The sequence below is a fragment of the Agelaius tricolor genome, unplaced genomic scaffold (assembly GCF_023055355.1).
Source record: "Agelaius tricolor isolate 1412-34295 unplaced genomic scaffold, bAgeTri1.0.p SCAF_2, whole genome shotgun sequence".
NCBI lineage: Eukaryota > Metazoa > Chordata > Aves > Passeriformes > Icteridae > Agelaius > Agelaius tricolor.
In genome coordinates this window covers 69,849,684-69,863,750 of record NW_027269262.1, presented here as the reverse complement: position 1 = coordinate 69,863,750, position 14,067 = coordinate 69,849,684, and the positions used below count along the sequence as shown (strand labels likewise).

Genomic DNA, 14,067 nt, shown 5'->3' with positions numbered 1-14,067 from the left:
ACCACAGCTGCTGCCTCTGGTCCAGCAGCAAGGACCGGACTAGCCCAGGCACGTTCCATCTGGTAATATTGGGATCATGTTCCAATAATACATAATTTGCTACAACTGATTTTATCATAGGTATCATCTAGCCCAGCATACAGTCCCAGCAGTAACAGAAGGAGACACTATTAGAAGACAGTATATAAGACAAAAATTTTGAAGTCTGTTCCCCTAGGACTGCCCTAGAATTCATAGCCCTTGTGTTCCAAGTACTGAAGGCACTTCCTGGCCTTTCACACATATATTGCCTATGGGTTTTGCTGATCCTTTTTTGAGCCTGCTGGTCTGCCAACCAAACTTCTTGGGGTTATACATTCCAGAAGATCACTGTTCAGGCGAGGGGGTGAAAGTACTTTCTTTCATCAGTGTTTCAGTATTTTCACTGAGTTTATGCAGTACTGTGGGATTTGGTGAAAAATCATTCTCATCCACTTTTTGCCGTATGTACTGCTTTCACAACTTCATAAATCCCAGCCACATGGCCCTTCATGCTTCTCTTCACATGGAAGAATCCCAACCATTTCACTCTCCCCTCACAAGGCAGTTGCCTGCTCATGCCAGTTGCTTTTCTCTGTATCTTTTCCAGCTCTGTCCTTCACAGTCACAGATGAAGCCCAGCCTCCGCTCCCAGGGATGCCAAACCCTTCATTGGCATTTTTGACCTCTGCTACACATCAAAGTGGGAGCTCCAGAGAGTGGTCAACAATGACTCCAAGAGATCATTACTGAGTTGCAGCTGAAAAGTCTGAGCTCAGTAAACACTATTTAGACAATTTCCTCTAAGCCTATTATCATATGCCTTGCGAATCCTTCTCTTTCCCCTTCATTCCAGGGAATCCATGTAATAGTCTCAGTTATTCCTTATGGAAATCCCACATTTCTCTATCCCTATGTCTTATTTTCCTGTCCTAACAAAAATGTTCTTTGTTTTCTGTTCTCATTCCCTCCAAAAGCAGGAGGAGGAAGGAGAATTATCTGGCCCACATTCATGTGCCAGAGTTCCCTGCTTTATTACCCATACCACCATTGTTATCCCCACCCTGGAATTTCTGTACTTTCAGTTTGTTGGGAGCTAGTCCCCTTTCCAATCCAAATGCACTATGAAGCATCAGTCATCTGGTTTTATTTTGTGCTTCTTCACTCTAACCCAAAATCTCTCACCTTGAGCACAGCTTTACACATATTAAGCACACAATATTTTCTATTACTCTGAAGAACTTCTCCCATTTGGACCACAGACTGATAACTGGATTCTCTCTGTGCATGTCTCATGTGATTCTACACCCTGGTCTGCATCAAAAGCAGCATGGCCAGCAGATCAAGGGAGGTGATTTTGCCTCTCTACTTCACTCTGGTGAGAGCAGCACCTGAAGTACTGCGTCCAGTTCTGGATGCAACATAAGAAGTAAGTGGATGCCCTGGACTGAATCCAGAGAAGTGCTGCAAAGGGGATCAGAAGGCTGGAGTACTTCTCCTCTGAAGACAGGCTGAGAGTGTTGAGATTGTTCAGCCTGGAGAAGAAAAAGCTTTAGGGAGAATTTAGGGCAACCTGCCAGTACCTAAGAAAGGGCCTGCAAGAGTGTGGGAGAGGGTCTTTACAGGGGTAGGTAAGGAAGAGATAGTAGCTTTAACTGAAAGAGAGTGGGGTTTAGATTAGATATTAGGAAGAAATTTTTCCTTCTGAGAGTGATGAGGCACTGGTACAAGCTGCCCAGAGAAGCTGTGTGCATGACCCATCTCTGAGAGTGTAGGAGAGGCCAGGGTGGAGGGAGCTTTGAGCAACCTGGTATCCCTGCCCATGGCAGCTGGATTGAACTGGATGACCTTCTAGGTGCCTTCCAACTTATCCCATTCTATGATTCTATGATCAGTCTACGATACTCAAACATCCAAGTTCTATCCCTTGAAAATAAGCTTTGCCCTGTAAGCAAAGGAAAAAAAAAAAAAGAGGAATATTCTATCTACTGCACAGGAAGCCTGGGTACTCCACTATGTGGAAAAATTTCCTAGGACAGTTAACTCAAAAGATAAGGATGCTAGAATGTACCTTTGAGCTATACAAGGAGACAGCAGAGAATCTGAATATTGCTGTCAAGGAGAAGGGTGAAAACAACACTGAGAGGAGACAGCTGGGAGGGCTGAGGTGAAAGTCTGAGAGCCAGAAGCAATCAGTGGTATGTCAGAGCCTTAGTTCATCAACAATATGGAATTATAGGGGATATATTTGAGGAATACAGATTCACTAGAGCATCCTCAAGCAATATGAAGAGAGATTGATAAAGCGCCGTGCTCTGCATGGAGTGCAAAGCTGCACATTTTCTGAGCAATGAGGAATTGGTCTCCTTCTGTCTCATGGGACACAGCAGCACAGCAGATATTTAAATCTTTGCTGCTGCATAGGAACAAGATGCAACTCTATGGATATTTCTGCTGAGCAAAACTTGAAGAAGAAAAGAACAGCTTTCAATATTCAGATGGGTGTCTACATCTAAATATAGTTCACTGGCTGGTACAGCAGATGCAGCCACCACTTACTTGCTAATGTCCAATTTGATAATCTGCACCTGGGTGATTTTGGTCTTTTGAAAGCTGGAACTTGCTATCTTAGGCTTTATATGTGTATATATATATATATGTGTGTGTGTGTGTATATATATATATAAATTTCATGCAATTTACAACACTGTGGTTTGAGTGAGGAAAATCCATAAATGTTTGTCTCTCGTTGTGAAAAGGAACTATATTTGATAAGTTCTAAAGAGATTCCTTATAAACAGAGATGTGTGAGAATTATAGTACAATTACCCATATATGATAGATACGAGCAGAATGATAATACAGACTGCAGAAAAACCCATGTTTTCTTTGCCAGTATTTTATGATTTTTTCTCATGATGAAAAGTGTTCTGAACTCCCTAGACAGTAAGAATCCCCTGCTGGAAGCTACTCTCCTGAAACTCGGGACATCTTTCAGGCTCCTGATTTACCCAGATCTGTATGATGGTAAAGGTGCAAACTGTTCTAGGAAATTCTCCAGAGGCTGCCTACTGCTCCTGCAGAGATCCAGATGCAGCCAGAAATACATTATCCCACTGTTATCCCAAATCTGAGTCTGCATTCAGAAGACTGCCTTTTCTATTTGCCCTGCTGTCTGTCTCAAGATCAATAGCTTCAGCTGAAAGAATTACATAATTCTTTGTACAGTTATGTCTCCTGCATAGCTTACAACTTTTTATAATACATGGTGTAATGGTGGCTGTTAGACATGGACTAGAGAATATAGTGTGTCTCATGTCTTAGAAGAACAGAGAATGAGCACAATGAGGAGAATTAGTGAACATGTGTAGTGGGCTGACCCTGGCTGGATGCCAGGCACCCACTAAATCCTCTCTCTCTCTCACTCCCCTCAGCAGCTAGACAAGGAAGATATATATATATATATATATATATATATATATATATATATATATATATATAAAGGGGTTCATGAGTTAAGGACTGGGAGAGATCACTTATCAAATACCATAATGGGGAGAACAGGCTCGAGTTAGAAACATCAATTGAATTTATTGCTAACAAAATCAGAGCAGGATAATGACAAGTAAAATAAAACCTTGAAGACATCTTCCCCTCACCCCTTCCTAGATCTACCTCATCCCCTAGCAGCTCAAGGAGGCAGGGAATGGGGTTTATGGTCAGTTCATCACCTGAGGCTTCTCCTGCTGCTCAGGGAGAAGAGGGGTGTCCCTCTCACAGGAGACAGTTCTCCATGAATTTCTCCAATGTGAGTCCATCTCACGAGCAACAGCTCTGTGTGAACAGCTGCAGTGTGAGTCCATCCCATGGACAACTGTCCTCCCACCACTGCTGCAGTGTGGGTCACTCTGCCATGGCTGCAGCCCTCCAAGGACAGCTGCTCCAGCCTGGGGGCAGGGCCCTCTCTCCACTGGCTCTTCCACAGGGTCACAACCTCCTCCAGGTATCCACAGCTCCAGTGTGGGTCTCATCTACAGGTGTGGGTGGATCTCTGCATCCCTTTGGACCTCAACAGGCTGCAGGGCACAGTTGCCTCACTGTGGTCTGCAGAGGAATCTCAGCTTCCATAACTGGAGCACCTTCTTTCCCTCCTTCTCCATTGACCTTGGTCTGCAGAGTTGTTCCTCATATACTCTCATTCTGCTCTTCTCTGGCCACAATTACAGCTGCCAATCTTTGTTAAATGTCTTCCTAGATCTGTTATCACAGAGTCATTAGCAGCATTTCTAATTGGCCCAGCCTTGGCCAGTGGCAGAGTGCATCTTTGGAGCTATCAGGGATCGGCTCTGCAAGACATGGAGGAAGCTGCCAGCTGCTTCCCACAGAAGCCATCCCTGCACCTCCCCACCTTCTGCATGCCCCCTCCCCCACTTCCTGCATACGAAGGCTTGGACTTAAAAACCCAATACAACCTGATTCACTCCCTTTTTAATACTATAATCTTTGTGACGTCATCTTCAGTATCTCCAAGTACCGCAGTAGTTACCTACACAATCTTGTCTAATAATCTATGCCATTGTATGTCAGTCTGCAAGGGAAATTGCTTCCTTGCTCTCACTTTATTTGACAGTGCTGACAAGTAACACTTCCTTTCCTGATTATACCCACCTACGTGTAACTGAGGGGGTTTTTCTGCAGTAATTTTTGCTGAAGGCTGTGTTAGATTTCCAATGAAGATAAACTTCAAGTGATCTCACATGTCTAATGAAATAAATGAAAAATTTTGAATGTAGTGTTGGGTGTACAACATGTACTATTGTACATGTTATATGTACATATGTATATTGTACATGTTGTCATGATATCATCAGAATAGCAGATTATCATGATGCAGATGTTGTCTGATATTTTTTCTTAGCAGTAGTTTAGCATTTTTTAAAGATGCCCTTTTTTTTCTTTTCTTTTTCTTTTGTGTGTGTGTGTGTGTGTGTGTGTGTGCGCGATAGTAATTTTCTGTATCCATAAAAGCAGAATTCAGTAATACCTCTGAACTCCTGCTAGGGTAATACAATTTTAGAATCTGTAGTATCCATATAAATGTAAAACAATGTGTGCTCTTATGTTTATTCTTGTCGATCTTTTAAGAAGATAGAGAATGGTAAGCCACGGCTAAAAAAACCCATCAGAAATTCCCATTCATAAATACTTAGGCTGCTTTCAATTTCAACAGCTCTCAGTTTTGAAACACAGTACTGTCAGTGAGAGGTGATCATGTATTTTCTGTTGCCGCATAGATCTTCCAGCCTAAAAAATTATATTTAGGAGGGCTGTTCTTCACGCTTTTCGCCTCGGACCTGCCACATTCTCATCTGACTGCTCTGAGCTTCACGGGAGAGCTCCCGAGTGTTTGTCACTCCCCAAGCCTCGTCCGCATAAGCTAACGCCTCGGAGCAGGATGGAGATGTCTCCAGAGAAACGCCACATGAAAACGCCGCTCGGCATCCTCTCCCTCGCTATGTAGAACTCATTTCTGAAGCTGCTGCTTCACGGGGTGGCCTGGCCCTGAGATAAATGGCCCGGCCCGAGATACGCACTTGGCCCCGAGGTAAATGGCCCGGCCCCGAGGTACGCTCCCGGCCTGGAGCTGGGGTGAAGGGGGGCAGAGCCCGGCAGTCGCCCCGCCGGACGCTCCCACAGCCCTCCCGGCGCCCTGCGCACCCCTGCGCTCTTCGGCGGCCGCAGCCGAGCGCACCGCAGCGCTCCCGCCGCAAAGGCGCGGGCAGGACGCGGTGGCGCAGGCATCGCGGGCATCGCGGGATGCCGGCAGCGCCCCGCTCGCAGAGCCTCTCTTCTGCTGGCTCCGCGGGGAGAGCCCCGCGGCAGCGCAGGCCCCGGCTGCAGAGCCTCTCCTCCGGCTCCGGGGAAAGGGCCCGTGCGGCGGGAGGAGGCGCCCCTTGCCCGGGGCTGCGGGGAGCGCGGCGGCCGCCGCCCCTTTAAGCTCCAGCTGTTCCTTTCTGCGGCGCCTATTTTTAGCGCGTCCTCTTGGTAGCATCCAGCTCTGCCCCCTCTCTCTCCGCGCTCCCCCGTCCCCCCGGTGGTAGGTTCCGCACGGCGGGGGGACTGAGCATGTCCGAACGCGCTCGGCAGCGGCCGCCGCGCCGGGGCTGCGCTCGCTCGCAGCGCGGGAAGGAGGGCGCGGGAGCCGCCGCCGCCGCCCGCAAGTAAGTTTGTCCGCGGGCGCGGTGCCGGCGCGGGCGGCGGGCGAGGGGCAGCAGCCGCCGCCTTGGTGCCGCCTCCGCGCCGCAGGGGCGGCCCGGGGCAGGGGTTCGTCCTCGGGCTTCGGCGCCCCCCGCCCCTGGAGGCTGGCGCCGGGCGGGACGCGCGGCGGGACCGGCTGCACCTGTGAGCCTCGGTGCGCGCCTCGGGGCGGCCGCAACTTCTCCGCTGCCCGCCCCTGGGTCACGGCTCGCGGCCTGGCCCGGCTCGGCTCGGCTCGGCCAGGCGGGTCCGCGCCGCACGGGTCGGCGGCGGGAGAGCGCGTCCCCTCGGTGCGTGTGCGGGCCCGCCAGCGGGGACGGCCCGAGCGCGGCGCGGTGCGGGTGCGGTGCGGTGCGGTGCGCTCCGAGCGCGGTGCGCGGCTGCGAGCGGCGCTGGCAGAGGCGGGCGGCTGCGCTGGCCCCGCGGAGAGAGCGCGATGCGAAAATACCGAGAGAGTGTCGGCGCAGGCAGTGCACCCTAAGAGTCAGCGAGGCTGCGGTGTTCAAAGGAGTTTCTGATTTAACAGATGATGCCGCAGGAAAGAAACAGTTTGCGGAGAGAAACTGTAACGACACAGGTTTCTCGCTCTCTCGTGTGATAATTTATTCTAGTTCTTCTTTCCGTTTAGAAGTGGTACCGTGTTTTAACTTATTGTCAGTAACCGACAAATACCGAAGTATGCCCCGAGATTTTTGCCTCTGAAAATGGGATTTTTATATTAATTTTAAAAATGCTTGTTTTGTTGTTCAGTTCACCTGTAAATGGGTTTAACGCTACGTGTCCCTAGTACTAGGGAATGTAAAGTTTTTCACTAAACGTTGGAAGTGGCATGGTGTAGGTAGTTTCTTTTCCTGTGCTCTAAACCGAGGAAAGGTTTCAGAAGCTGCTTCCCTATTCAAAGGAAGCTTTTTGATGTTTGCAAAGTTGTATTAAGATAGTTTTCTAATTAAAATCATAATAGGGGAAGGGGAATTTGAGGAGCTTAGCGTGTCCCTGGTGGAAGAATTGGACTGAGGACCAGTAAGATGCTCTTGGTAGACAGCCTCTTTTAATTTTTATTTGGCTATGTCTGTAGGTGTTGTTAGTCTAATGACCCGACTTTTAACATTTTTAAGCCATGCTTATCTTTGCACAATGACTTAGATTTGATGTAGTACTCAGACATGAATATTCATGTAGGCTTAAATGTCTGTATGTTAAGCCTCTTCAGAATTTAGGTGCATTTAAAAATAGTTACAGACGCAGAAGATGCCATTGCTACTCTGTATGTACTGGAGTCTGTTAATTAGCTCTATGCAGTGGAGACGGGAAGACTGCTGGACTCCGTACCTCTGCAACTCCTCAACTTTTCCCTTCTCCCAGATGAAACTCCCTCACCTCCGCCCGCCGAGGCAGCGCTCCCAGAGAGTAACAATTGATCCGTGGGTTTCTGAAAGCCAGTTTACGTGATTCGGCTCTGGTTTGTGCACAAATAAACTGCTGTCCTGTCAGTTCCATTTTTATGAGTATGCAATAATGGGGGCAGTGGAATTCTTGAGTTGATGCTTTTTGCCTTCTGTAAAAGACCACAGGAAAATGCAGCAAGAAATAACTGCCTATGTTGACAGCATAGTGAGAAATAAGAAGGGAAATTCTTGTGCATGGCAACCTGCCATTTTTCTCATGTGATTAGATTTGATCTGAAATAATACCCGGTATTTTAAAGAATAAATTTGTTTAAAATATGAGAAATAGTCAAAGTTGGAACATTAAAAATGCCTTTCCTTATGTTCCTGGAGTAATAATATGTTTAGTTATTTGGATTGTATTTTACTGTTAGGATGTTTTAATACTATTTATTTTAGTTCCAGAGCTCATACATATTAATAGAATTATTTCAGCGTCCTAACCACATAAGGATTCTTTGATAGTCAAGCAAATGCTAATAGAGCATATAAGGATATCCTTAAAATATATGCTGGGAATTATAATTCCTGTGCAGTCTCAGTTGATTATTTTTTCTTGTCCAGGTTTGAGCCCAACTAGTGGAGATGAGAAAATTGTTATAGTAACAGTGGGGTTACATATTAGTTGTTTGAGAATGTCTAGTTAGCAGCTGCAGTGTTTGCACAGCTCTGTTTCCCTTTAAGCAGAAAAAAAAAAAGGTAACTAATCTTCTTTCACAGTGCAAATCTTTCTTTCTGTTAAAACTTTTTCTCCACTGTTTGCTTAATCTAAAGAAATATCTTTCACTTTTTAAAACAAGTTTTAAAAAGTGTGTCATCTTGCACTGTAGGAAATGTACATACTTACTCCTCCTGGATTTGGGGGAATAACAGGACTATTAAAAGAAATGTAAAAATACTTTTTTTTAGTTGAATTTCACTAAAAAACTGTACCCCCCTTGGTCCTCCACCCACCCCACCCCCCAAATCCCCAAACCCTGATAATAATGACACTTTAGGGTTTTTTTCATAGGGATGTGATGGTTATTTAAGGCTGGTAGCAGGAGGCAGTAGTCTAGGATTGTCAGCACTAATGATCATGTGTTAATTCACAAGGCCTTTGAGCACTTGTTTTTGTTGATGAGCTACTGTGACTTGCTTCTTCTTCAGCCTTTAGTGAGTTGCTGTTGTTTCTTAAGTTACTGTAGCAAAAACATTAAACTATGCATACTATTGAAGCATATGGGAGGTGACAACCTTACAGAAGCAAACAGTTGCTACTGGCAAGCCTGGTCGGGTGTCAGATTAGCACAAGATTGTTACATGATTGTGGATGGCTTAGCTCAGGAGATACTGATACTTTTGTTTAGTAAAGCCGTTTACTTGAACGTGGGATATGGCTTCCTTGTTCATTGCAGCAGATATTTGTTAAGTAGGGTGTCTCTGGTGTGTGAACTGTTGCCATGAGAGGCAGAAGGAGCATTTTGAAATAGGCAAAGAATTGTGAGTTTTGAAGCCTGTGGGGAGGATCTTCAGGCATTCAAACAGACATTGCTCTCTTATTATCATCAGGGGTATTTTGTGCCAGGGCCAGATGCTTGTGTGGCTCCTGCAGCAGTGAGCTGTAAATTACCCTGCTATTCCAGCATCTGCTCCAACAAGATTTACTGAAGATTAGATACAGATACAGAGAAGGTAGCTCCTGGATATCTCATGATGTGTCATACACTTAAAGACAGGAAGTTATTTGATCTGCAGGTTAAAATCTTTCAGATGGAGCAGAGGCCCCTGTCACAGACAAACCTTATCTGTGGCTGCAGCAGTACAAGTAGTGAGTTCCTCCTGGACATAAAGCTACTGCTTGTATCTTTCAACTACACATTGAAGCAAGTGATGACCTCCTGCTTTCTTACATTACTCTGGCAAAACAGGGATCTAACACATATTCAATTTTGTTGTTGTTGTTATTCTACTGCCTACTAATAGGGTGAAATGAGAGAGAGAAGGAAAATCATAAACCTGTGTCAGTCTTCCATGTTCCACAGATATTATACTGAGAGCTAATTTGAGGTTTGTTTCCCTAACTCTTAAATGTCATGAGGACCATGAGCCTCACTTTGTTACTCCTCAGGAATACACTTATTATCTTTGTTGTTTGGTGATTGAGAAATCATGAAAGAAGAGGGGTGTTTGACATGGGAGCAAAGGGAAGACAGAGAGGACAGCTACAAGCTGGATGTGTGTTATAGAGGAGTTCTCAGCAGAGCATGAACACAGAGCAAAACCACTGCCTGTCACAAAGCAAAGGATTGGACTTTCTCTGGGACCAATGTGTAATGTCTTGCCCATATAGCACAGGGATGGTAACATGAGGGGAAAAAAATGGGATTGTATGAGTTCCTCCATTAATAAATTAATAACTTGAGAATATGAAAGGTGTATCAGTCTCCTTTTTTTTAAATTTTTTTTTCTTTTTCTGGAGCTGGTTGTTTTCAGGCTTAGAGTGATAATCTAAATCAATTTATGTATTTCTGGTGAGCTTTTATTCCTTATGATTTGGGTCTTATTCACTACCCTACCCCACCCCAAGGTGTAATAGTGGATCAACATTGGAAAGCTGACTGATTTGAAAGGGAGAGTTAAACTTATAATTTTTGAAGGAACAAGAAGATTTCCCCAGGACAACTGTGGGCATTGTAAAAGTTGAAGGGACCTTGAGGGACTTGGAGTGACTTGATGAGACTTACCACTTAGAAAAAAAATTTTTTTAATTTAATGTTTTGGAGTAAATCCCTCTCAACACTTGTGTATCCATTGTGCACTTTCCAGTTAATTAGGCCAAGTTTTTGCTATTATTAACTAATTTTTAGGCTACTGTTGTTTTGATTCAACTTCCAGCTAGCAGGTCTGGCTATTTGCCTGTTCAAAGATTTTTTAATAGGAAAATATGTATCAATTAATGAAGGCCTCTTGATGAGACTGAGTTCATCAAATCTTTTGCTCTTTACGTATTTTCACTCCTGTTTTCTTTTTGTGTCTGGTCAGTCATACTGGTTTTTGTCTCTTGGAAGCTATGCACCTACTGCACCCTGGATGCAAATGCTTTTCCTAATGTGCAGTAACTTTGCACACAAATTAAATGGCAGGGGCAAGAAAAAGGAAGGAGAGACTATAAAGAAAGCTCTGATGGTGAAGTAGGTACAGGTTGTCTTATCCTTTGCTGGGAAATCTATCAGTGGTCAACAGTGAAAGATGAATGAAAGAAATTTTGAACACTAAGCAGAGCTTAACAGACCTTAGCAAAAGCAAGACCATTTCTGTGGAAATGGGAACTTTGTTAGGCTGTGAATGGGAGCCTTAGTTGTGCAAGATCCAGTGCTGCAGTTTACACATTGTTCAGTCATCAGTGACCAAAGACTGACACTTTGGGTCAGCCTGGGACATGCACCCTTTGCATCCCTGTGAAGAACAGTTGACATATTTGCAATCGTGGATGTAAAATGTTCCTTACTGACCATGTAAAACAAAGCTGTAGCAGTTCTGTCTCAAACCTGGGATGACTGTGGAAATATTACCTCCTGAAAGTGTTGGCACCTGGTTTGTTCAGTTGATACCATTTGTATCCACTTCTGTTCTGGAAGGTATTGTCACAGCCATCAGGATAGATTACTAGAATCCATCCTGTCTATCTTCAGTGGGTGATCTCACCCACCCAAGCTCCAAATTTGGAGAAAAAATATGTAATGTGAACACGTAGCATGGCTACTTAAATGATATGCTTTTTCTTTCCAGACATTATATATACAATTCTCATTCATTTCACTGTGAACTTGACTTGTGGGAACAGAAAAGAATTGTCTGCCTCCTGTGTTCCTTCATATAAAAAGCTTTTGGGACACATAGATATGAAACACATTTTATAGGTAAAACATGGTTCAACTGAAGTACTTGCATAGGTAAATAGTATCCAGAAATCTTTACATAAGCTTTATATATGACATGCATACAAAGATAAGACTTTGATACTGTAGTCAGAACTGTATTTTTCCCCAGAGCATAACACAACCGGATTCCATGAAGATGGTTCCTAAAATAACTCTAAATACATTATTAGATATTCCTAATCTAACCATAGCTATATAAAACCTTAGTAATAAATCATATTTCATAAATAATACAGAGCACACTAAAAGTGTTAGTATTTATAGTCACTGCAGTGCAATTGGATTCACTTGCAAGTTTTCTTTATACTTCCTTTCTGATTTTAAATTATTAATACTGTTCTATTTCAGAAATTGATATTTGTATACTGTTGACGTAAATCCAATCTATTCAGTCATGTGTTTGACAGTTTAATTCCAAGTGGTCTTATGCATTTTGTTGCATAAAAAAGCCAGGGCATCCATGTTGTTGATGAAAGGATATTCCAAGGTGATTGATCACTTAATATTACATTTTTGTAGCTTCTGGAAAGAGAAACTGTAACAGCTTTTAAATCCCCTTTAGAAAAGGAAACAACTCTTATCCAGGACTACAAGAAGCAATTGCAAGACAAAAGGATGCAATGGGAAGCAAAATGGTTTTTTTCTCCTGGCTTTAATTCTCTATTGGGATCTTATTGTTAGTGTCCTTGGGTTTTTAGTAATTTTCTCTGGGATTACTTTATTTTTCCTTTTTTCATTTTTCCTGGAGTGACTATAAACACTAACTGCGGTGAAATGTTATAGCCATAGGAATAATGCTAACTGATTAGTAGTCAATCTCACTTCTACATGACACCTCAATCCCCTTGTTGCACTTCCTGCTTGAATAGTTTTCAAAGAACAACTCTAATTTTATTTGTGGACTTAAACTACCGATAGAATTCCCACTCATACCTTCTGTTGCCATTACTGTATCACCATGGCAAAAATAAATTATGTTGTTCTTTGCATGCAGTTTCCATATGCCAGAAAGGATGATAGTAGCAGGAATTGGCTAGGCTATGTGGAATGCTTGACTGTGAAACTCTTTCCATATGCAAGCTGTCATACCTCCTTTTTCTTTTTTCTTCCTTTTTTTTTCACTGAGGTCTGCCTCACCTGAAATCTTACATACCTGAGTTTGTGCTCCACTGAGATAAAACTTTATCTGAAGAAATGAGAGACTTAGACACCTCTAAAATGGGAACAATTGAATAGCTAAGTGTAAGAAATTGTAAGGAATGTTTTGAGGTGGCATTAACTGAAGTGGCAGTAACATCCATACAATGAAGATATTACTAGCAGCACAGCATAGCATGATATGAAAAGATAAGTTCATTAATGTTGGTGAAATACTCTGATGCTGTAGTGATGATCACCTTGGAGAGGCTCATGAGGAAATTGATACTTCTGGCATCCTAGCAGAGCTGAACTAGAGTTCCCTAAGGCTTTAGACCGAACAGCTCTAGTCAGACTAGACACCAAATACCTTATCTGCTTACTCAGTAAATGCTCCTCTCTGAGTGCTGTGGAAACAAGTGCAGTGCTCTGTGAAGACATAGCTGAAAATTGTGTAAAGCTCTTAATCTCTCCTTTTGGAGAAGATTGTTTAGACTCTTGGTGACCTGTGGTTCTTAACTGTGTTGCAAATAGCAGCCACAGTATGAGGTGTTGGTTCCTACTGAAGTCCCCATCAAACTACAACCAGCCTTCTGAACTGGGGGAGAAAAGCTCCTTGTACTGAAAATGTGACTCTGAAGGAAGAGATCTGTGTAACTCTCTGCACAATCATTAGTGAGAGTAAGTGAATACAGACAGCAGCAAGTAAGACATAATTAAGATACAAATGGTCCTGATTTTGGTGAGTGTGATACTTTTCCTTACACTTTATAAAGGAAATATCATCAAAATCATGTTATATGTCTGCTGGAACTCTAGTACATATGTACATCATATCCACCAGCACTAGCAGAGATCTGCAAAGTGGTTAAACCCAGTGGTAGAGGCAGTGATTGTTGTTGGCCAGGTGGAGGAACAGCATGGCTGGGTGGAGTTTGCAACGTTTGGAATGAAATGTAACCAGACATTACAGGCAGGTATCTTAAAGATGATGTGGTTCCAACCCCCCTGCCATGGGCACATCTCCCACTAGACCTGGCTGCCCAGTGCCCCATCCAACCAAGCCTTGAACACTGCCAGTGAATAGGGCAGCCACAGTTTCTGTGGGCAATATGTACCTGATTTTTTACTGGGACACAGTGAACAACAAATTGTCTCACTGCAGTTCTGTCACAAATGTTGCAGTAAGTGTTGCAGGAAGTTTTGAGCAAGGCTTAGATTATTCCTGGATATAAAGCTTGACCTCAGTGAAGCTTTAAAGGGAAGATATTGCAAATATAGTAATA

General features: G+C 43.7%; 1 protein-coding gene across 9 annotated transcripts in view; it reads left to right on the top strand.

Annotated features, from left to right (window-relative positions):
• The window catches only part of OXR1 (oxidation resistance 1), a 355,200-nt gene that overhangs the window by 83,708 nt on the left and 257,425 nt on the right, over positions 1–14,067 (top strand). Inside the window, exon 1 of one of the 9 annotated variants that reach the window (XM_071421383.1) lies at positions 5,436–5,623. The exons of 5 other annotated variants lie outside the window; for them this stretch is intronic. In XM_071421383.1, the coding sequence (XP_071277484.1) occupies positions 5,590–5,623 (34 nt within the window). In that variant the 5' untranslated portion in view covers positions 5,436–5,589. Of the gene's footprint in view, positions 1–5,435; positions 5,644–6,100; positions 6,240–14,067 lie in introns of those variants that run through there. 3 more of the 9 variants (XM_071421384.1, XM_071421388.1, XM_071421386.1) reach the window with 3 other exon arrangements.